The sequence below is a fragment of the Phacochoerus africanus genome, chromosome 5, assembly GCF_016906955.1.
Source record: "Phacochoerus africanus isolate WHEZ1 chromosome 5, ROS_Pafr_v1, whole genome shotgun sequence".
NCBI lineage: Eukaryota > Metazoa > Chordata > Mammalia > Artiodactyla > Suidae > Phacochoerus > Phacochoerus africanus.
In genome coordinates this window covers 18,225,332-18,247,526 of record NC_062548.1, presented here as the reverse complement: position 1 = coordinate 18,247,526, position 22,195 = coordinate 18,225,332, and the positions used below count along the sequence as shown (strand labels likewise).

Here is a 22,195-nt window from a genome sequence, read left to right as displayed (position 1 = left end):
CGAGCCCCAGCGGAGTGACGGAGGGGGACCCTCCGGGGGCCGTGGTGTGGCACCTGCTGATCACGGTGTAGACGGCATACTTCACCGGGAGCTCCAGCCGGGAGGTGGTCTTGCTCGTCCTGGGGGTGTTGTTCTCACTGGCAAAAGAGGAGGATGCCGGTGGGCAGGGGCCCCGGAGGAGGAGGCTGGGCGGGAGGGGGCGTGGGCCCAGGCCTGGCCCTGCTCACCTGCTCACGTTGGCCGTCAGGAGCAGCCGGTCTCCCAGCTGGGCCTTGGGGTTGACATCAAAGGTGACCACGAAGGTGACCTGAGGAAGAGGAAGGACCAGGGGGAGGTGACCGGGAGAGGGGGGCAGGCGTGGGCAGAAGCCAGGCTGACCTGGGCCTTATTTATTTCATTTGTTCCAATCTTTGTCCTTCCTGACCACACATAAAATTCCTTTTCAAGACTCCCTTTTCCTAATTTTTTTTTTTTAGTGGCTGCACCCAGGGCACATGGAAGTTCCCAGGCCAGGGACTGAGGCTGGGCCGGAGCTGAGGATACTAATCTGGTTCATAACCTGCTAAGTTGCAACGGGAACGAACTCCTTAGCAAACCCAACTTTGACACCAGTTAATGGTTCTGAGCATCCCAGTTCCAAGCAATGGATTGTGTTTGGGCTTTTCCCCAGCACCAAGCAATTTTCTGACACCACCTGGGTGTCCTACGATTCAACTCATTTCTGACACTGTCTACCCCAAGATAGCATCAGATTCCACCAGTAGAGTGTTCAGTCCTACAAGTCTGCCTCCTACCCCTACATGAGATAGCAATTGCAAGCTCAGGTTATCATCTGTGCTTCTGACCGTCTATAGATGGCAGGTTTCAACATCCCCCTTCTTTGGTTCCATTAATTTGCTAGAACAGCTCACAGAACTCAGAGAAACATTTTACTTAGTAGATGGAAGAGATGCAAGGTGGGGGAAAGGGCATGACCTTCCAGAGAGTGCTGCTCTGCTCTCTGAACCCCATCCATGTGGGGTTTTATGGAGGTTTCATTACTTGGGCATAACTGATTATATCATTGGCCATTGATGGTTAACCTCCATCTCCAGCCCTTCTGCTCTCCCAAGGGGTGGAGGCGTGGGGCTGAAAGTTCCAACCCCCTAATCGGGTGGGTTGGCTTTACTGGCCACCAAGCCCCATATTGAGGAGCTTTCCAAAAGTCACCATGTTGACATAACAAAAGATCAATTTATCTCTCACCATCTTAGCTTGGAAGAAAGACAGTGTCATGGCAACTTGTGGTTTTCACAAATATTTGAGTATCTTTTGTAATGCGTCCTTTAGTCTCTCTTTTTTTTTTTTTTTTTTTTTTGCTTTTTAGGTGTGTACCCACCGCACATGGAGGTCCCCAGACTAGGGGTCCAAACAGAGCTACAGCTGCTGGCCTACACCACGGCCACAGCAACATGGGATCCAAGCCACATCTGCGACCTACACCACAGCTCATGGCAATGCCAGATCCTTAACCCATTGAGTGAGGCCGGGGATCAAACCTGCAACCTCAGGATTCCTAGTTGGACTCATTTCCCCTGTGCTACAATGGGACCTCGGGGTATTTTATGCTTGAAAAATGAGTGGAAAACAAAAATTTCTGCTGATGCAAGTGATAACGCAAGTGAGACAAAATTGGACATCTTCATAGTTGCTGAAACAGCCAAAAGTTATTTTGCTTGTTTGTGAAGAGAAGTCCAAAATTGAAGATTATGTATGAAACGCAATATCATTTGAGATTGTTTCTAAAAGTTGAGGTTCAGTGAAGAGGGAGGAAATGAAGAGATTGTCAGCAAGCAGGGCCCTGTGGGGCTCCCGGGCACGAAAGCCTTTCTGTGTCCCTCATTTTTATTTTTAGGACATGGGCCCTACTCAGCCTCCACAGCCTTCTGTGCCCTCCCAGGGACAGGCTCAGACAGTTGCTGATCAGGGAAGAAAGGGGATGCAAAGACAACAGAAGAAGAGTCCAGCCTTGGGGCAGGGTCCTTGTTCCCTCTCAAGGGACACACCTGTAATGACATAGGCATCTTATACCCCTAAGAGAAAAGTTATATAAAAAAAAATATCAAGTAAAGTGTGACTTTCACATAAACTGAAAGGAAAATACCCCCCAACACCCACACATTCAAGACCCAATATTCTTTTTTTTTTTGTCTTTTGTCTTTTTAGGGCCACACCTGTGGCATATGGAGGTTCCCAGGCTAGGGGTCCAATTGGAGCTGTTGCTGCCGGCCTACACCACAGCCACAGCAACACCAGATCCGAGCCACATCTTCGATCTACACCACAGCTCCCGGCAACACCGGATCCTTAACCCACTGAGCAAGGCCAGGGATCAAACCTGCAACCTCATGGTTCCTAGTGGGATTCGTTTCCGCTGCTCCACGACAGGAACTCCGAGATAACTCTTTTATGTGGTCTGTACAGGAGTCCCCCCTCCCCCTTTTCTGTGAGGGCTACGTTCCAAGACCCCCAGTTGACCCCTAAAACCTCAGATAGTTCTGAACCCTATATATACATATCTTTCCTATATATACGCATCTATGATAAAACCTAATTTATAAACCGGGCCCAGTCAGAGGTTAACAACAGTAACCAGTAATAAAATAGAGCCATTCGAACAGTTTACCATAATAAAATTAGGTGAATGTGGTCTCTCTCTCAAAATGTCTTATTGCACAAATTTAATGCCTTTTCCGTCTTAACGACGCATTTATCACACATCGTGGCCGTAACTTTTGTGGTTTTAGGTGAGATGGCAAAACAAGCGCACGTTTCTTTTTCCTTCTTCACAATTTCAGGAGTAGAAGATGCGTTCTTATCATCGAGCTTAGCAACCTCAGCATAGGGTTTTTCCTTTTCTCCTTCCTCACTGAGTTGGGAACTTGTACCTTTTCCCTGAAAGGAAGCACTTTACAGCTTCTTTTTGGCATATTCGAATTGCCAGTGCTGCTCTTGCGATTTGCTCTTGCAAATTTTCGATTTGTGATTTGCAAATTGCTCTTGCGATGGGGGGCCATGATCGAGTAAAATTAAGGTCACCGGACACAAGCGCTGGGACACCTCAGCAGTCAGTCTGAGAACCCAGCTCCCTATTAAGTGACCAACAGGCGAGATTTGCAGGACAAATCAACGATTCACATCCTGCGTGGGTTGGAGTAGATGGTGGAAGTATTGTCCTCTTGCTCAGAAAGAACGGTCAGAAATGTAGGAATTGTTTATTTCTGAGATTCCTATTTCCTATTTGGGGGGGGGGTGTTGCTTGATGGTCACACCTGCAGCAGGTAGAAGTTCCCGGGCCGGGGATTGAATCTGAGCCACAGCTGAGACCCGCTCTGCGGCCACGTGGGATCGTTTAACCCAGCGTGTTCTCACCCACCACCCCTGCCTCCACGAGCCCCCAGAGGCGGTGGTCCGCTCCTTTTCAGCTTCATACCCGTGTCCTGGGGCCTCTCTGCTCTCTCTTCTGCCCCTTCCACTCAGAGGCAGCCTGGTTCCTGAGGCCCCAGAGAGCTGTCAGGACCCTGGGCACCAGCTGGGTCTCAAAGGCTGGGGAAGGTCTTCTGGGGAAGCCAGGCCATAGAGAAGGAAGCCAGAAGCCCTAGAGCTGGTGGTGGTGAAAAAGCATGGGGCTTTTCACCTACATGTGTTGGGTCTCTGGCCCTGCCTTTCTATAATTAACTGAGTACTTCCTCCATGGGCCTTCCTCCTGCCACGTCAATGCCTGAGTCATTATTTTAATCCCCCCAAAGACACGAAGCGTCCTTCTGTGCTCTGCTCCCCACCCCTCCTCTGCTCCTCTGATGCGCTGCTCACTAATGGCCTTTCACGTTGTGCTGCTCCTGGGTGGTGAGTAGGGGCCCTCAGGGCAGGGAGAAGCCTTGTGCGTGGAGGGGGGTGTCTCTGTCTGCTAGGGGGGGCTCCTGCAGCTCTCAAGGGAAACTCGAGGCAGGGGAGAGGCCTCATGTTGGTGCTGGGGTGCAAGGACGCACGGCCGGCCACCTGGGCTCGGGCTGAACGAGGCCGAGGGCAGGGGGCCCGTGGGTTATGCTTGGCTGGAGGGTGAGCTACTGTCCACATTCCCCGCGGCCTCTCCCCCGTGGGGGCCCAGGCGTGGGTGCTGTGCCATGAGGCGCATCTGCCCCACCAGCCTTGGGAGGGGAAGACCACGGCCTCGGAAGCCTCTGGGGAGGGGGGAGCGTTGGGTGGGCCCTCTGGGTCCTGCATGTCCCCCGTGTCCTTGACTTCAGGGAGGCTCTCCCACTGCAGCCGAGAGACTAACCCAGAGGTTGACAGCTGTGTCAGGACCACATTTGAGTGTCATTTAGAAATGTGTTGCATCAGTTAAAAATCCAGATTTCGGGCTTCCCTGGAGAAATGGGAAAGTCTGGCTATTCTGCGGACCAGAGCCCCGGAGCAGCTGACCCCACTTTACCCCCTGGTGCTCACACCCGCCCACTTCACCCCTTAATGCCCCCCACCTGGCGCCTAAGGCACTTGAATTTGAGTCCCATCATATCCTGCTCCTTGTCAGATCATAGGGGCTGCTTTCAGACTCGGGCACAGAATCACCCTTTGTGAGGAAGACAGGGGACGTGAGGCTCCCCTGCACGTGGCCGTAGGCGGGTCCCAGCATATCTGGCCTCTTCCCCAAATCCCAGGATTCAGGGGTCTGGACCCTCCCAGTCTCTGCCTGGCTTGATGCCTGACCTCCTTAAAGCTTCCCCCATCTTGGGTTTGGAGTCGACTCCTCCATCCCGAGACAGCTTGGCGTTCTAGGAGTAATGTGGAAGGAAAGGGTGATTTTTTGGGTGGGGAGTGGGGGTTTGGAAAAAGCCCTTGAAAGGTAGGGGGTCTTCCCCTGAGGCTGTCTAGCTTAGCCCCTGGAACAGGGAACGGATGAAAGGCAAGGATGGAGAGAGTGAGTTGGAATTCTGACTGTGCCGGTGACTTGCTCCGAGTTTTGGGTCAGACAACATTTCTGGGCCATCTGCTAAGGGCCTGGCACTGTCCCAGGCACCAAGACAAGACAGATGCCATAGTCCTGGTCCTCCTAGAGCCTGGTACCTCGGGAGGGGGACAAGGGCAACACAATTTGTCATCAAAAATATTTATTTGTGATGGCATAATTTTTTAAATGATGTTTAGTTTTTCCATTATCATTGGTTTACAGTGTTCTGTCAGTTTTCTACTGTACAGCAAAGTGACCCAGTCACACATATATACATTATTTGTTCTCACATTATCGTGCCCCATCACAAGTGACTAGATACCGTTCTCAGTGCTATACAGCAGGATCTCATTGCTTATCCATTCCAAAGGCTGTAGTTTGCATCTATTAACCCCAGATTCCCAGTCAATTTCTCCCCCTGCCCCTCCCCCTTGGGAACCACAAGTCTGTTCTCCAAGTCTATGAGTTTCTTTTCTGTGGAAAGGTTCATTTGTTCCTATATTAGATTATGGATATAAGTGATATCATATGGTATTTGTTTTTCTCTTGCTGACTTAGTTCACTTAGTATGAGGGTCTCTAGTTCCATCCATGTTGCTGCAAATGGCATTGTGTCATTCTTTTTTATGGCTGAGTAATACTCCATTGTGTATATGTACTACATTTTCCTAATCCAATCATCTGTCGATGGATATTTGTTTCCATGTCTTGGCTATTGTGAATAGTGCTGCAAAGAACATTCGGGTGCATGTGTCTTTGTTTTTTTGTTGTCTTTTTGCTATTTCTTTGGGCATATGGAGGTTCCCAGGCTAGGGGTCAAATCGGAGCTGCAACCCTGGCCTACGCCAGAGCCACAGCAACGCGGGATCCGAGCCGCGTCTGCAACCTACACCACAGCTCATGGCAACGCCAGATCGTTAACCCACTGAGCAAGGGCAGGGACTGAACCCGCAACCTCATGGTTCCTAGTCGGATTCATTAATCACTGCGCCACGACGGGAACTCCGCATGTGTCTTTTTTTTTTTTTTTTGTCTTTTGTCTTTTGTCCTTTTAGGCCACATCTGCAGCATATGGAGGTTCCCAGGCTAGGGGTGCAATCAGAGCTACAGCTGCTGGCCTATGCCCGAGCAACAGAGGATCCGAGCCAAATCTGCCACCTACACCTACAGCTCAGGGCAACGCCAGATCTTTTACTCATTGAGCAAGGCCAGGGATCGAATCCACAACCTCATAGTTCCTAGATTCGTTTCTGCATGTGTCTTTTTTAAGGAAAGTTTCGTCCAGATATATGCCCAAGAGTGGGATTGCTGAGTCATATGGTAGTTCTATATTTAGTTTTCTGAGGTACCTCCATACTGTTTTCCATAGTGGTTGTACCAATTTACCTTCCCACCAATATTGTAGGAGGGTTCCTTTTTCTCCACACCCTCTCCAGCATTTGTTACTTGTGGACTTAATAATGATGGCCATTCTGACAGGTGTGAGATGGTACCTCATAGTAGTTTTGATTTGCATTTCTCTAATAATCTGTGATGTTGAACATTTTTTCATGTGCTTGTTGGCCATCTGTATATCTTCTTTGAAGAAATGTCTGTTTAGGTCTTTTGCCCATTTTTCCATTGGGTTGTTGGCTTTTTTGCTATTGAGTTTTTTAAGTTGTTTGTATATTTTAGAGCTTAAGCCCTTGTCTATTGCATCGTTTGAAACTATTTTCTCCCATTCTGTAAATTGTCTTTTTTTGTTTGTTTGTTTTGTTGTTTTTTTGCCTTTTCTAGGGCTGCTCCCACAGCATATGGAGGTTCCCAGGCTAGGTGTCTAATCAGAGCTGTAGCTGCTGGCCTACGCCAGAGCCACAGCAATTTGGGATCTGAGCTGGATCTGTGACCTACACCACAGCTCACGGCAACACTGGATCCTTCACCCACTGAGCAAGGCCAGGGATCGAATCTGCAACCTCATGGTTCCTAGTTGGATTCGTTAACCACTGAGCCACGACAGGAACTTCTGTCTTTTTTTTTTTTTTTAATGGTTTCCTTTGCTGTGCGAAACGTCAGTTTGATTAGGTCCCATTTGTTTATTTTTGCTTTTATTTCTGTTCCCTTGGGAGACCGACCTAAGAAAACATCTGTAAGGCTGATGTCAGAGAATGTTTTGCCTATGTTCTCTTCTGGGAGTTTGATGGTGTCTTGTCTTACATTTAAGTCTTTAAGCCATTTTGAGTTTATTTTTGTGCATGGTGTGAGGGGGTGTTCCAGTTTCATTGATTTACATACAGCTATCCAGTTTTCTCAGCACCACCTCCTAAAAAGACTGACTTTTTCCCGTTTTTATATTTCTTGCTTTGTCAAAGCTTGATTGACCATGGGTGTCTGGGTTTATTTTTCAGTTCTCTGTTCTGTTCCATAGGTCTGTGTGTCTGTTTTGGTACCAGTACCACCTTGTTTTGATTACAGCATATTTGTAATATTGCTTAAAGTCTGGGAGAGAGATGCCTCCTGCTTGGTTTTTGTTCCTCAGGATTGCTGTGGCAGTTTGGGGTCTTTTATGGCTCCATATAAAATGTTGGATTGTTTGTTCTAGTTCTGTGAAAAATGTCATGGGTAATTTGATAAGGATTGCACTGAATGTGTAGATTGCTTTTGGGTAGTATGGCCATTTTTATAATATTAATTTTTCCAACCCAGGAACATGGCATATCTTTCCATGTTTTTGAATCCTCTTTAATTTCCTTGATTAATATTTTAATGTACTCAGCATATAAGTCTTTCACCTCCTTGGTCAGGTTTATTCCCAGGTATTTAATTTTTATTTTAAAAGCTATTGTATTTTCATATTCCTTTTCTTTCTTTTCTTTTTTTTTTTGCCATTTCTTGGGCCACTCCCGTGGCATACGGAGGTTCCCAGGCTAGGGGTCAAATCGGAGCTGTAGCTGCTGGCCTACGCCAGAGCCACAGCAACGCAGGAGCCGAGCCACATCTGTGACCTACACCACAGCTGACGGCAACACCGGATCCTTAACCCACTGAGCAAGGGCAGGGATCGAACCCGCAACCTTATGGTTCCTAGTTGGATTCGTTAACCACTGCGCCACGATGGGAACTCCTCATATTCCTTTTCTAATATTTCATTGTTAGTATACAAAAGTGCAACTGATCTCTGAATGTTAACCCTGTATCCTGCTACTTTCTGAATTCGTTGATCAGTTCGAGTAGTTTTTGTGTTGGTAATAGGCAAATAATGAATTGCAGAATTCTAAATGTGTTCCTCCGTCTGGACCTTAGGTTCTCTGCATGATGAGAAGACAGAGTAGGGCAGTTTTTTGGTTTGGTTTTGTTTTGCCATTTCTTGGGTTGCTCCCTCGGCATTTGGAGGTTCCCAAGCTAGGGGTCAAATCAGAGCTGTAGTCACTGACCTACCCCAGAGTCACAGCAACGCGGGATCCTAGCTGTGTCTGCAGCCTACACCACAGCTCACAGCAACGCTGATCCTTAACCCACTGAGCAAGGCCAGGGATCGAACCCGCAACCTCATGGTTCCTAGTTGGATTCGTTAACCACTGCGCCACGACGGGAACTCCAAGGACAGTTTTTAAGTGGTATGAATGTATGCCCTGCTTTGCCTGAGACAGTCCCAGTGTCCCTGGTGTCATTTATCAGAGGTTGTACAGTCACTTTAGCTTTAAGGGATGTTGCTGATCTAACCCATCCGAGGTGGCTGGCCTAATTTCAGACTGTGAGAGTGTTTGAAGGGTCATTAAGGGGGCCTTTCTCTGGATGGTTGCCCTTTGCATTGTTATTTGACTCTTTCTGCAGGAGAGCGAGAGACGGGAACCCAGCGATGGCAATCAGGCAGCCAAGGAGGAAGAAATTCCATTCTCCTGGGCAGATGGGGAACCAGTGGCCAGCAGGACCCCCAAGAAGTCAGGGGTCCAGAGGGGAAGGGGTCTTTCTGACTGTCTCTCTCACATTCTCCTCCTTCTATTCCCCAGTCCTGGCTTCTTATCATGGATTCAACTTGGATGTGGAGGAGCCCATGGTCTTTCGAGGGGATGGAGCCAGTTTTGGGCAGAGCGTGGCCCAGTTTGGCAGATCTAGGTAGGCGGCACCCCCCCCCCCGCAACTTCCCCCACCTTGGCCCCCTCAGCCTGCAGGCAGGTGGCTGTGTGTGCTTAGGAGGTGCCCTGGAGGAAGGGCAGCATGGGTGAGAAGCTTGCCCACTGACTATTGGCCCCAGGTACAAGCTGGGCAAGGTCAGGGTCAGCTGCGCCTGGCTTACCTAGTCCTCTAAGGGTCTGGGCTGGTCCTGTGACCATCCCCGTGCGTGAAGGAGTATGACACTAAATAGCAAAGGGGAAACACCAGAGCAGGTAGACAGGGAGGCACTGTAGAAGAAAAGGGGGGAAACCCATCTTTTCCCCCAGAACAAGAGGCCCTGCATTTTTATTTTGCATCAGGACTGGCAAATTATGTCCCTGGCCCTGCCTCCAGAAGTGCACATGCTTGGGTCCCAGAGACAGGGACTCAAGAAATTGAAGTCACAATGTGATGCAGACATAACCAAAGTCTGGGAGGCCCAGGAAGGGAGAGATCAAACCCAGGAGGGAATTCCAGGAAGACTTCACAGAGGCGGTGGCACTGGCAATGAGCCTGAGAGCACAAGATGGTTCATTTGGCCAGAAAGGAGCGTACAGAAGTCCCTGAATTCTAAATGCACATTCCTGCTCCTTCCTCATCCCACTGGCAGGCTTGGGAACAAGGAAGCAAGTGCCAGGCGCCAGCATTTTATTTTGCTCTACTTTGAAATGTAGCACACAGGCATTCCCGTCATGGCTCAGTGGTTAACAAATCTGACTAGGAACCGTGAGGTTGCGTGTTCGATCCCCGGCCTCGCTCAGTGGGTTAAGGATCTGGCGTTGCCCTGAGCTGTGGTGTAGGTCACAGACGCGGCTTGGATCCCATGTTGCTGTGGCTCTGGCATAGGCTGGCAGCTGTAGCTCCAATTGGACCCCTAGCCTGGGAACCTCCATACGCCGTGGGTGTGGCCCTAAGAAGACAAAAAGAAAAAAAATTCTTTCAAGTTTTGCAAATGCACGGTTGCATCTCTTCAACTGTAGAGATGTGGATTCTTTTTTTTTTTTTTTTGCCTTTTTGCTATTTCTTTGGGCCGCTTCCGCGGCATATGGAGGTTCCCAGGCTAGGGGTTGAATCGGAGCTGTAGCCACCGGCCTACGCCAGAGCCACAGCAACGCGGGATCCGAACCGTGTCTGCAACCTACACCACAGCTCACGGCAACGCCGGATCCTTAACCCACTGAGCAAGGGCAGGGACTGAACCCGCAACCTCATGGTTCCTAGTCGGATTCGTTAACCACTGCGCCACGACGGGAACTCCCAGATGTGGATTCTGATAAAGCTGCTTTTTTATTTTTATTTATTTATTTGTTTTGTCTTTCTGTCTTTTCTTGGGCCACACCCGTGGCACGTGGAGGTTCCCAGGCTAGGGGTCTAATTGGAGCTGTAGCTGCCAGCCTACACCACAGCCACAGCCACGTCAGATCCAAGCCATGTCTGCGACCTATACCACAGCTCACGGCAATGCCGGATCCTTAACCCACTGAGTGAGGTCAGGGATCGAACCTGCAACCTCACGGTTCCGAGTCAGATTTGTTTCCGCTATGCCATGATGGGAACTCCTGGGCCCTGATTTTTGAATGGCCTCATAAGTGGCTGATGCCAAGAGCTCCCCTTGCCAAGTCTCACTTCCCCATGACACTTCTTCACCCAAAGCACCTTGTGCCCCCACCCCTCCTGAGACTATCTGTCATGGTTGTGCCCTCAGACTCATGGTGGCAGCCCCCCTGGAGGTGGTCGCGGTCAACAAAACAGGACAGCTGTACGACTGCGAGGCGGCCAACGGCCTCTGTCAGCCCATCTCGCTGAATAGTGAGTGACTGATCCTCCAACCCTCCTATACCAGGCTGTCCCCTCCTCAGCCTCCAGCCTGGACTCCCCCCCACCCCACCCCGGGAAGGGTGTGCCATGCATGTGACCCTCTGTGTCTGCCCTCCCAGCGCCCCCAGAGGCCGTGAATATGTCCCTGGGCCTGTCCCTGGCGGCCTCCACCAACCTCTCCTCATTGCTGGTGAGTTTTTCTGGGGCTCAGGAGCCTCTTAAGGGAGGAACAGGGGCCAGAAGGAGCTGGGGCTGGGGGTGGAGGTGGGAGGAGCGTTCTGGGGACCCCCTCGTCCACACCGGCCTCTGCCCGCAGGCCTGCGGCCCAACCATTCCCAAAGCCTGTGGGGAGAACATGTACGCCAAAGGCTCCTGCCTCCTGCTGGACTCCCGCCTGCAGACCCTCGGGACGGTCCCCACCGCCCTGCCAGGTAGGTCCCCTAGAGCTGGCAGTTCTGCGCAGAGCACACGCTGGCGCTGCTCCTGCGCACAGAGCATGAAGCCCAGGCCTCCCTGCACACAGCCCCTTCCCAGAAGCCCCAGCAAGGACAGGAGGGGCCGGGAGCGCTGTCTGGCCTGGCAGGATGGGTGACTCACGGCAGCAGCCCCACGCTGGGTGAGCTGTGACAGCTCTGATGGGAAAGGAGGGGGCCCTAGGGTGATGCCGCTGCTGCAGGAGGCCTGAGGGGCTTGCCAACAGGGGCAGAGACGTGTCCTAGTTTCCAGAGGAAGGGCCTTGGGTGGTGAAAATGTGAGGACAAGAGATCCCAGAGGGAGGCAGTTCTGGGTCATTCACAATGGACCCGCCTGGGGCTCCCCGGACCCACCCATCCCCTGCCAAGGGGGGGCCACATGGTCTGACCGTGGGGAGAGTGAGGCACAAGTTTGCCAGCACGGATGTCTTCCACAGAGAAGGGGCCTGGAGGCCCCACCGAGGCTTCTCTCTAAGAGTCAGTGCCTGCAAGTTCATCTTCTCTGTCCTTGAGCAAGTGGCTCCGTTGCCTGGGCCTTAGTTTCCTCATTGGTAAAACGGAGCTTAATAATCAAAATGCTGGGAGTTCCCATTGCAGTTCAGCGGGTTAAGAACCCAACGGATACCCATGAGGACACAGATTCAATCTCTGGCCTCGCTCAGTGGGTCCCGGATCTGGTGCTGCCGTGAACTGTGGTGTAGGTCGCAGACTCGGTTCTGATCCCGCTGTAATGTGGCTGTGACATAGGCCGGCAGCTGCAGCTCTAATCCGACCCCTAGCCTGGGAACCTCCATATGCTGCAGGTGCAGCCCTAAAAAGGAAAAAAAAATCCAAGTGTTTATTAGGATTCAAAGATATGATACACATGGTGTTTCCCATTGTGGCGAAGTGGTTAATGAATCCGACTAGGAACCATGAGGTTGCGGGTTCCATCCCTGGTCTTGCTCAGTGGGTTAAGGATCCGGCATTGCCCTGAGCTGTGGTGTAGGTCGAAGAAGTGGCTTCGATCTCTCCTTGCTGTGGCTCTGGCGTCGGCTGGTGGCTATAGCTCTGATTAGACCCCCTAGACTGGGAACCTCCGTATGCCATGGGAGCGGCCCTAGAAAAAGGCAAAAAAAAAAAAAGGCTAAGATGTGAGACACATAAAGCTCTTAGATTCCTGCCCAGCACATGCAGGTGCCCAGAGGTAGCCATGGTGAGTGATTTTCTAGCTGAAGACCATGTGTTCAGATGAAGAGGAAAATGCAGATAAACTGCCCCGTCTGTGGCATCAGAGGAAATAGCGGGCTTCAAGCGAGTGCCAGGGGCCTCTCAAGGCGCTGACTTGAGAGCCATGCTTTGAACCACAGAAACCATAATGCCACCCAGGGTGGCCTTTTAGCCAAAGGTGAACCAGAGACAGAAATACCATCCAGACCAAATTGTGAGAAGAGAGTAGGCAGAGGGGACAGAGAGAGTGGAAAAACCTCTTGCGGTTACCATGCCCCACCCTGGGGTACCTGTGGGCAGGGGAGGTGCCTTTAAACACAAGCTGTGGTGATAAGGAGTGCCAGGCACCCCGCTGTGGTGAGAAGGGGGGCACCTGAGGGCTGGGTTTCCTGGGCTTCACGGAAGCAGGTAAGGAAGTGACCTGCCCCTTCTTCTTGGCATCAGTGCACCCACTGGTTGTGTAGGTGGAATGGGGGAGGAGAAGCAGGGACCCGACGAAGGCATTTGTGCATCAGTGGCCTGAGGCTGCTTGCCAGGGTCACACCTCAGCACCACAGAGGCCTGATGGCCCAGCGCCCTGGGCCCGATACAGGATGTAGGGTGCTGATGGGGGCCCCGACTGCGTTTGGCACCCAGGCCACAACTCCTTCTTGAAATGTCTCATTTGTTGATGTGTGGATGATGTGTCTTTTCACTGCAGTGTGCACTCCACCTGGGCTAAGGCGAGCCCTTTTTTACAGCAGTGGTCTGTAAACACGTCGGACCTTCCCAGAAACAGACTCCGAGGCTCTCTTGGGAGTGTTCTTGGGAACAAGCCTCACAACAATGAGAAGGAAGCAGGACTGGGCCGATGGAGAGGGTGGACTAGGAAGGGGCTTCAGCTGACCCTCGGGGAGCTGGGAGCATGGCCACATAGGGCTCACCCCCAAGAGCAGGCGGTGTAACCTTGGACACCCAGTGACACGGAGGGAGGGACGTTGCTAGGAGCCTTTGACAGCCAACTCCCTGCAGCTGGGAAGGAGGTCCTCCAGCCCTCTAGGGGGCAGTCTTGGCAGCACCTCGTAGCCTCTGCTGCAGGTGTATCCTGGGGCCCAAAACATGCCTGGCACATGGTGCGGACAGTAGTAACAGGTACCTGTTAATGGGAGGCCAGACCCCGTCTTAGGTACTTTATGTGCATATTCATTCTTTTTATCCTTGCAACAATCCAATAACAATAACAACAATGTGGTAGGCACTATTATTACTCATTTTACTGATGGGAAAGACCAAAGCCCCATGAAATTATGTAACTTGCCCCAATGTACTACTAATAGGGGCCGGAGCTGGGCTTTGAGCCCAGGCTCCCAAATGCATGCTAGCTAAATTGCCTTCCCCTGTGCCCTACAGGAGCCCCGGAGTGTGTATTAAGTATTTGTTGACTCAGTGAATGAGGAGCCCCCGGGGCCCCCATCCTGTCCTCCTTTCTCCACTTTTCCAGGCCTTGTAGGAGGAGGGGAGCCACAAGGACTCCACTGAAGGGGAAGTAGCTGGGGCGATGGATTGGGACCTCCTCAGTGGAAGGTGCCAGAAACTGGGTGGGGCTCGAGCCCTATGCCACGAATGGCCCCCTGACTGTGGAGCAGGAAGGGCTTCTGGGCTCCTGGAGGTGGCTGGGACCACACGTGCATCTCAGATCTCTCCCTCCCTGCAGAGTGTCCCAAACAAGAGATTGACATCGCCTTCCTGATTGATGGCTCTGGCAGCATTGACCAAAATGACTTCAAGCAGATGAAGAACTTTGTCAGAGCTGTGATGGACCAGTTCATGGACACCAGCATCCTGGTGAAGACTGCCCCCCCCCACCTCCCCGAAGGCCTGGGGAGCAGGGTGGAGGAGGGTCTGGCATCGCTGGGGGCTGGCTAGGTGGACCTGAGCCAGGAGGAGGCTAGGGTCCAAGGTCAAGTTATAGTCCCAGAGTAGGGCCAATCGATGTGAGCCCTGACCCGAGGAAGTGGCTTCATCCCATTTACTATGTCCCCAGGTCACAGGGAAGACAGTGTTTTTGCTGGTTAAATACATTGAAAGGATTGTCAAATAATTTTGCTGTGAAATTTGATTGATGGTAATTTGACCAAAGAATTGATGCTTTCTTTATTATACTTTCCACGTAACTCATGATTTCTTTATCTTGTTATTTTATTTCCCAGTAGTTAGTGTATGTGCATGCAAAAACTCTTGAGAAGCGAGCAAGCATAGCCTACAAATTGATTTCATGTATTATAACATTTTTTTAAAGTCAAAGTTTAACAGATATTGTGGCGGGCAAAGTTATTCATTTTTTGTCTTTTTTTTTTTTTTTTTTAAGGGCTTCACCTGCTGCATGTGGAGGTTCCCAGGCTAGGGGTCGAATTGGAGCTGCAGTGGCCAGCCTACACCACAGCCACAGCAATGCCAGATCCCAGCCTCGTCTGCGACCTACACCACAGCTCACGGTAATGCTGGATCCTTAACCCACTGAGTGAGGCCAGGGATCAAACCTGCATCCTCATGGATGCTAGTTAGATTCGTTTCCGCTGAGCCTCAATGGGAACGCCAAGGATATTCTTTATAAACTATGACAGAAGTGTGATTTGGCTTTGATTTTGCAGTTTCTTTCTTTGGGGGCAGTTTATTTTTTTCTGAGTTCCCATAGATATTTGTTGGGCCTCAAAACCACATGGAACATGGCTTGTAAATACATTATCCCCAAATAAAAAATGTATTAAAAAGCAGCTCCTGGGAGTTCCCTTCTGGCACAGCAGAATAGGGATCCAGCGTCGTCACTGCAGCAGCTCAGGTGGCTGCTGTGGCATGGGTTCGATCCCTCACTGGGGAACTTCCACAGACCATGGGCATGGCCAAAAAAATCAGACCAACCAACCAAAAAGCACCTCCTGAGTGCCCTCTTCTTGACCTTCACAGTTCTCACTGATGCAATACTCAAACCTTCTGAAGACCCACTTCACCTTCAGCCAATTTCAGACCCACCGGAGCCCTCAGAGCCTGGTGGATCCCATCGTCCAGCTGAAAGGCCTGACGTACACGGCCACGGGCATCCAGACAGTGGTGTAAGCTCCCCCTCCCGTTGTCTGGGGAAACGCTGCTGTCCCACTGCTTCCTGGTGCTGGGTCTGCACAGCCCTGCTCAGAGGCTGAGGGCATCGTGGGAGAAGGGGGCCCACGGGGAAGGGAGGGGGCTGCAGGCGGGGTCCTCCCTGGAGTGTTTCTAGTGCCCTGTCTCATCGGGTTCCCCTAATCCGGGGATCTGGGATGGGATTCCTCTGCAGTCTCTCCTTTTCCTGGCTTTGGATTGGCTGGACCCTGAGCCCACCAGGGCAGGTGGCGGCGGTGGGGGGGGGGGGGCAGAATTGCTTCCGGGTTCCCAGCCCAGCTTCCCGCTTGCTCCTTGGGCTACCTCTGGAGTAACTGATGCTTTCTAAGTCTCTGGCACCTGTCAAATGAGGATAAACTCACATTGTGGTTGTAAGGATTAAACGAGATCGTGTGGGTGAGGGGATTCCACCTTTCTTGTGAAATGCAAGATCACGGGTTGAGGATTTTATGCCTAAAATGATATAGCCCCCGCTTCCTTCCCCAGAGGGACTCAGGAATTATTGCCAAGTGTCGTCTTTGTGCCTTTCTCCCTGCTCACCTTTGTCCACCCCCTAACCCTCGTCCCTTCCAGTCTGCTATGTTAAGCTGGGCACATGCCATGTGTCTGCCCAGCACTGAGGACGAGGTGGTCCAGGAAGAAAATGGCTTAGGTGGTGAGGCCCGAACAGAATGTGTGGTTCTTACGGGAAAGAATAGGGCAGAATGTCTGGGACCCTTGACTTCCTGACTTCTTGGGGTGCTGCCCTGGAAGTGGTGCTGGAGAAATGCTGAAAAAGACATGATCTCTCCAGGAGTTCCCACTGTGGCACAGTGGAAACGAATCCAACTGGGATCCATGAGGATGCGGGTTCGATCCCGGGCCTCACTCAGTGGGTCAGGGATCTGGCGTTGCCGTGAGCTGAGGTGTAGGTCAAAGGCTCGGCTTGGATCCCAGCATTGCAGTGGCTGTGGTGTAGGCCAGCAGCGGTAGCTCTGATTTGACCCCAGACAGGGAATTTCCATATGCCATGTGTGCAGCCCTAAAAAGCAAAAAAAAAAAAAAAAAAAAAAAAAAAGACGTGATCTCTCTAGAGACACCCTCTTTGCTTCTGGGTGGCTTTTCTGCCCTGAACACTGACCCCCCTCTGGAAGGGAACAACCAGGAGGAATGCCTCTGGCCTTTGAGTTGAAAGTCACCCAGGAGTAGTGTCCCTTCCTGGCCCCTAAAGGACCTGCCAGTAGCGGAGCCATGGTGTGATTTTCAATATCCATCCGGTCTCCATCTCATACCCACTCCCCAGAGCCGAGCCCAACTCTGCCACTGACTGGAGTTTTTGTTTTTTGGTTTTTTTTTAGAAGTTCTATTACAGGGAGTTCCCACTGTGGCTCAGCAGTAACCAGCCCAACTGGTATCCATGAGGACATGGGTTCAATCCCTGGCCTTGCTCAGTGGGTTAAAGATCCCACGTTTGGCTGTGGCTGTGGTGTAGGCCAGCACCTGCAGCTCTGATTTGACCCCTAGCCTGGGAACTTCCATATGCCACAGGTGCAGCCCTAAAAAAAAAAAAAATTTACTACAAAAAAAGAGAAAGGAAATAGCATTAAGAACATTTTTGGGGAGTTCCTGTCGTGGCTCAGTGGTTATCAAATGCGACTAGGAACCATGAGGTTGCAGGTTCGATCCCTGGCCTCGCTCAGTGGGTTAAGGATCTGGCGTTGCCATGAGCCGTGGTGTAGGTCGCAGACACGGTTCGGATCTGGCAGTGCTGTGGCTGTGGTGTAGGCCAGTGGCTCCAAAGCTCTGATTGAACCCCTAGTCTGGGAACCTCCATATGCCTCGGGTGTGGCCCTAGAAAATAGACAAAAAAAAAAAAAAGAACATTTTTGAAAAAAAGTTACTTATGTTCTCTCTAATCAACCACCTCCCAGTATTTTAGCAACAAGAAAGGATAAGTACAAATGAATAAATAAACCCTACTCTCAAAAAGCACAGTGTCACAGTTGCCCTGAGATGCAGTGGGTTCCCGATCCAGCATTGACACTGCCGTGGCGCCAGTTCAATCCCTCTCTCCACCCCGGGGAATTTCCACACGCCTCGGTTGTGACAAAAAAAAAAAAGTGCAATGTTATTTCCATCCTTGTCTTTATTCAGACATACTTTATTTTATTTTATTTTATTTATTTTTTTGTCTTGTCTTTTTAGGGCCGCACCCGCGGCATATGGAGACTCTCAGGTGAGGGGTCTTATTGGAGCTACAGCTGCTGGCTTATGCCATAGCCACGGCAATGCCAGACCCGAGCCATGTCTGCAACCTGCACCACAGCTCACGGCAATGCCAGATCCTTAACCCCACGAGCAAGGCCAGGGATCGAACCTGCAACCTTATGGTTCCTAGTTGGATTCATTTCAGCTGAGCCACGACGGGAACTCCCAGATGTATTTTATAGAGTCACAATCAGGGCAGAAACTATTTTCTTTCTGTTTCCCCTCCCCCCTGCTCCATGTTTCTCTACAGCTTGTATTATTTTCCTTTGAAATGGCTGTGTACTTTTTCACCAAGGGGCTGGGTCGTGATTTGCTAAGCCCCTTCCCTAATGTTGACATTTAGGTTGTTTCAGTATTATATTGGGTATGTGTATGTTTTTGGTGCGTGCGTGTGTATGTGTGTATGTGTGTTCTGAGTTTGTAGAACATGACCATATAGTTAGAGTTTTTCATCATTTGCAACAGTCACCATAGAATTAATATTTACTTGTAGTTCAGTGATGGTTGTAGAAGCTTGACCTCATTGGATCCTCAGAATAACCTGATATTATTTGTCTCCATTGCTTATGGTTGCCTAACAAAACACTGCCAAATTTAGTGGTTTAAACACCTCTTCTGTCGCTATTTTTCATGATCACGGGGCTCAGCTGCTCCCACATGGAGTCTCTCGTGTGGCTGTGGCCAGGTGGCATCTGAGCCTGGAATACGAGAGCTTCATTCCCATGGCTGCTGCCTCGGCAGGACTGGCGGGAAGGCTGGGCTCACCTGCAAGAGCTGGGTTTCTCTCCTCATGCGGCCACACCATGGGGTGCCTCTCACAGGTTGGCCAGACCTCTCTCCTGGTGGCTCAGGGCCCCCCAAAGTGCAAAAGCCACCGAGGCTTCTTAGGCCCGTAGCTGGCACAGGGTCCCCTTCCATGGCAGGCTGCTGCTTAAGGAGCACAGATCAGATTCAATATGATAAGGGAACCAGGTGCAGCTTACTGGGGGGCATCTTTGGAGCCTGGCTATGGCACACTTATTGCTCTCATCTTGCATGGAGAGAAACAGAGGCTCAGAGAGGTCAGATAGCGTGCCCAAGTGTGTCTGACCCACGGGAAGGAGGTTCCATAGTGGATGGAGTTTTGGCACAGGGCCTCTGTACTTTTGTCATGGGCCTCATAAATGGTCAGTATGACTTTCAGAAAAGACCAAATCCATTTCTGAACATGTCTGACAGCGTTTCAGGGTACCAGGACTCGCCAGTCTCTTCAGATAGGCTTCTAGTGCCATGAATGATTTCTTTCCAGCATCTCAATAGAGTCACGCCGCACCCCCCCCCCTTTTCTTCCTTGACAGGAAAGAACTATTTCACAGTAAGAATGGGGCCCGTAGCAGTGCCAAGAAAATCCTCATTGTCATCACAGATGGGCAGAAGTACAAAGACCCCCTGGAATACGAGGATGTCATCCCCCAGGCAGAGAAGGCCAACGTCATCCGCTACGCCATTGGGGTGCGTCCGGTTCCTGGTGACCCCACCACCACCCAGACGCAGCCTGCACCTCCCCATGTGGAAGGGCTGCCGGCTCCTCCTCCTCAGCTGCCTGTCTGTTGCAGGTGGGAGATGCTTTCCAGGAACACAGTGCCAAGCAGGAGCTCAGCATCATTGGCTCTTTGCCTTCGAAGGACCACGTATTCAAGGTAGACAACTTCGCGGCCCTCAGCAGCATCCAGAAGAAGCTGCAGGAGAAGATCTTTGCGGTGGAGGGTAGGGAGCATGTGCGCTTGGGTCTTGGCATTGAATGAGTCCCCACCCCATTGTCCCCCACAGTCCTGGGGACCCATCCCTGCTCGTAGTTCCCCCCAAATGGTTCCCCAGAACCCCAGCCCCAGACCGCCTTCTCCTCTCTCTGCTCTGAATCCTCGTGGTCTCGAGGTCTCCGGGGGTCCGAGTGACCTGTTTCCCCACAGGAACACAGTCCAGGACCAGCAGCTCCTTCCAGCACGAGATGTCACAGGAAGGCTTCAGTTCCGTCCTCACAGCGGTGGGTGGAACCACAGCGTGCTTGCCAGACAAGACTCAGGCACCCACTCTGGGCCAGCCCTGGGCTGGGAACTGGGACCCAGAATAAACAAGAAAGTGGACCCTGTCCTCAAGCTCACCATCCGCCACCTAGTCTGGGAAAGACACACAGGCAGTGTGTGTAGGTGCTGGAAGCACAGCAGAGAAGAGCCAAGGTTCCCGCTCTCCCGGAGTGCAAACTAGTGGAGAAGAGGGGACAACAAACACACATACATACACACACACACAAAACAAACAAAAGACTTTCAGATTGAGGAGTTCCCATCGTGGCTCAGTGGCTAATGAATCCGACTAGGAACCATGAGGTTGCGGGTTCGATCCCTGGCCTTGCTCAGTAGGTTAAATATCTGGCGTTGCTGTGAGCTGTGGTGTAGGTTGCAGATGCGACTCGGATCTGGTGTGGCTGTGGCTGTGGCTGTGGCCGGCAGCTACAGCTCCAACTAGACCTGTAGTCTGGGAACCTCCATATGCCGGGGGTGTGGCTCTAGAAAAGGCAAAAAGACAAGAAAAAAAAAAAAAAGGACTTTCAGATTGAGAGGAGATCAGAGGAGGCCTGAGGAATAACAACTGAGGCTAAATGATGAGAAAGGGCTAGGCCTGGAAAAATCTGGAGAGACTGTGGGAAAAGCAAGTGCAAAGGTCCTGAGGCAGGAACAAGCTTGCTGCACTAGGGAGACAGAAAGGCCAGCACCAAGGCAGCCTGGAAAGAGAGAGCCAGAGAGATGGGAATGACCAGACCGTGCAGACCGAAGCCTGACTTGTCTGAAAGTACCTGTGTGTTCAAAATATCAGCCTAATATTGAGGGGGACATAGAAATGGAACAAGCGTGGTCATGAGTCTGTTCCTGACGCTGGGTCATGGGCACCTACAGGTTCATCACATATTTCTTTGGATTTTTGTATTGGGTCTATCCATGATCAAAAGTTGGAAAAGGCACTAGAGCATTCAGAGGAGGAAATGCCTATCACCTCCTGAGGGAGCCAAGGAAGACCCCACAGAGGGGACTTTGAGGTGTTGACTCTTCCGGAGGGAGGAGTTGAGCCCCAGAAAGAGAAGAGAGAAGGGGCCAGGCCAGAGGTTTGGCACATTTGGCAACAGAGGGCGACTCCGCAGGCTTGACTGGGGAGGATCCCAGATGCCACGCCCAGGGGCGTGGTCACAGGAGCCATTGGTTTGCCAGCAGGGCGGTCGCTGCACATCTGGGTTGGAAGAAACCCAACCCTGGGGCAGTAGGTGAAGCAAAGGAGGGCAAGCGAGGAGGCAGAAAGGGCAGCGGGTGAGAGACGCTGGGGCTGAGCCTGTGGCGACGCGCTGAGAGATAAAGGAGTCAGGGAGGCGTTGCTTTGAAATAGGCTGTCGTCGTCTTCTTCCCACCTGCTCAGCCCTGGAATCCTTTCCTCCCAGGACGGACCGGTTCTGGGGGCTGTGGGGAGCTTCAGCTGGTCCGGAGGTGCCTTCCTGTACCCCGCACATAGGAGCCCCGCCTTCATCAACATGTCTCAGGAGGACGTGGACATGAGGGACTCGTACCTGGGTGAGGCCAGGCTGCGGCTGGGGGACGGGCAGGGGCTGGGGTCGGGAGAAGCTTCCGTGCTGAGGCCTGGTCCCCCCCCCCCACAGGTTACTCGGCGGAGCTGGTCATCTGGAAAGGGGTACAGAGCCTGGTCCTGGGGGCCCCGCGCCATCAGCACACCGGGAAGGCGGTCATCTTCACCCAGGTGTCCAGACAGTGGAAGCCGAAGGCTGCAGTCGCAGGGACCCAGGTCGGGTGTGGAGGAGGGTCTCCAGGGGCAGAGGGCCAGGAGATGAAGGGGGCGTGGGGCCCCTGGGGGAGGTGCTGGTGTCTGGGGAGAGGCGGGACCCAGCCCAGAAGGGGGCGCCTCTGGGAGGGGGGGCAGGTGGGGTGACCGCAGGCTCCGCCCTCCAGGTCGGCTCCTACTTTGGGGCCTCCCTCTGCTCTGTGGACGTGAACAGAGATGGCAACTCCGACCTGGTCCTCATCGGGGCCCCCCATTACTACGAGCAGACCCGGGGGGGCCAGGTGTCCGTGTGTCCCTTGCCCAGGCGGGTGAGTGGCTGCTGAGCCCCGGGCTGGGTGGGGTCTGGGTGTGTGTGGGGGAGGTTGCCTGGCTTG

At 51.9% G+C, this 22,195-nt stretch overlaps 1 protein-coding gene across 2 annotated transcripts in view; it reads left to right on the top strand.

Moving 5' to 3' along the window:
* The first annotated feature begins 3,764 nt into the window (after positions 1-3,764).
* ITGAD (integrin subunit alpha D) overlaps positions 3,765-22,195 on the top strand; it is a 32,840-nt gene continuing 14,409 nt past the window's right edge. Inside the window, exons 1-13 of one of the 2 annotated variants that reach the window (XM_047779981.1) lie at positions 3,765-3,885; positions 8,976-9,081; positions 10,826-10,929; positions 11,058-11,128; positions 11,255-11,369; positions 14,314-14,444; positions 15,564-15,709; positions 19,337-19,490; positions 19,595-19,745; positions 19,949-20,022; positions 21,466-21,595; positions 21,682-21,824; positions 21,989-22,129. In XM_047779981.1, the coding sequence (XP_047635937.1) occupies positions 3,840-3,885; positions 8,976-9,081; positions 10,826-10,929; positions 11,058-11,128; positions 11,255-11,369; positions 14,314-14,444; positions 15,564-15,709; positions 19,337-19,490; positions 19,595-19,745; positions 19,949-20,022; positions 21,466-21,595; positions 21,682-21,824; positions 21,989-22,129 (1,512 nt within the window). In that variant the 5' untranslated portion in view covers positions 3,765-3,839. Of the gene's footprint in view, positions 3,886-8,975; positions 9,082-10,825; positions 10,930-11,057; positions 11,129-11,254; positions 11,370-14,295; positions 14,445-15,563; positions 15,710-19,336; positions 19,491-19,594; positions 19,746-19,948; positions 20,023-21,465; positions 21,596-21,681; positions 21,825-21,988; positions 22,130-22,195 lie in introns of both variants that reach the window. The other variant, XM_047779980.1, reaches the window with a different exon arrangement.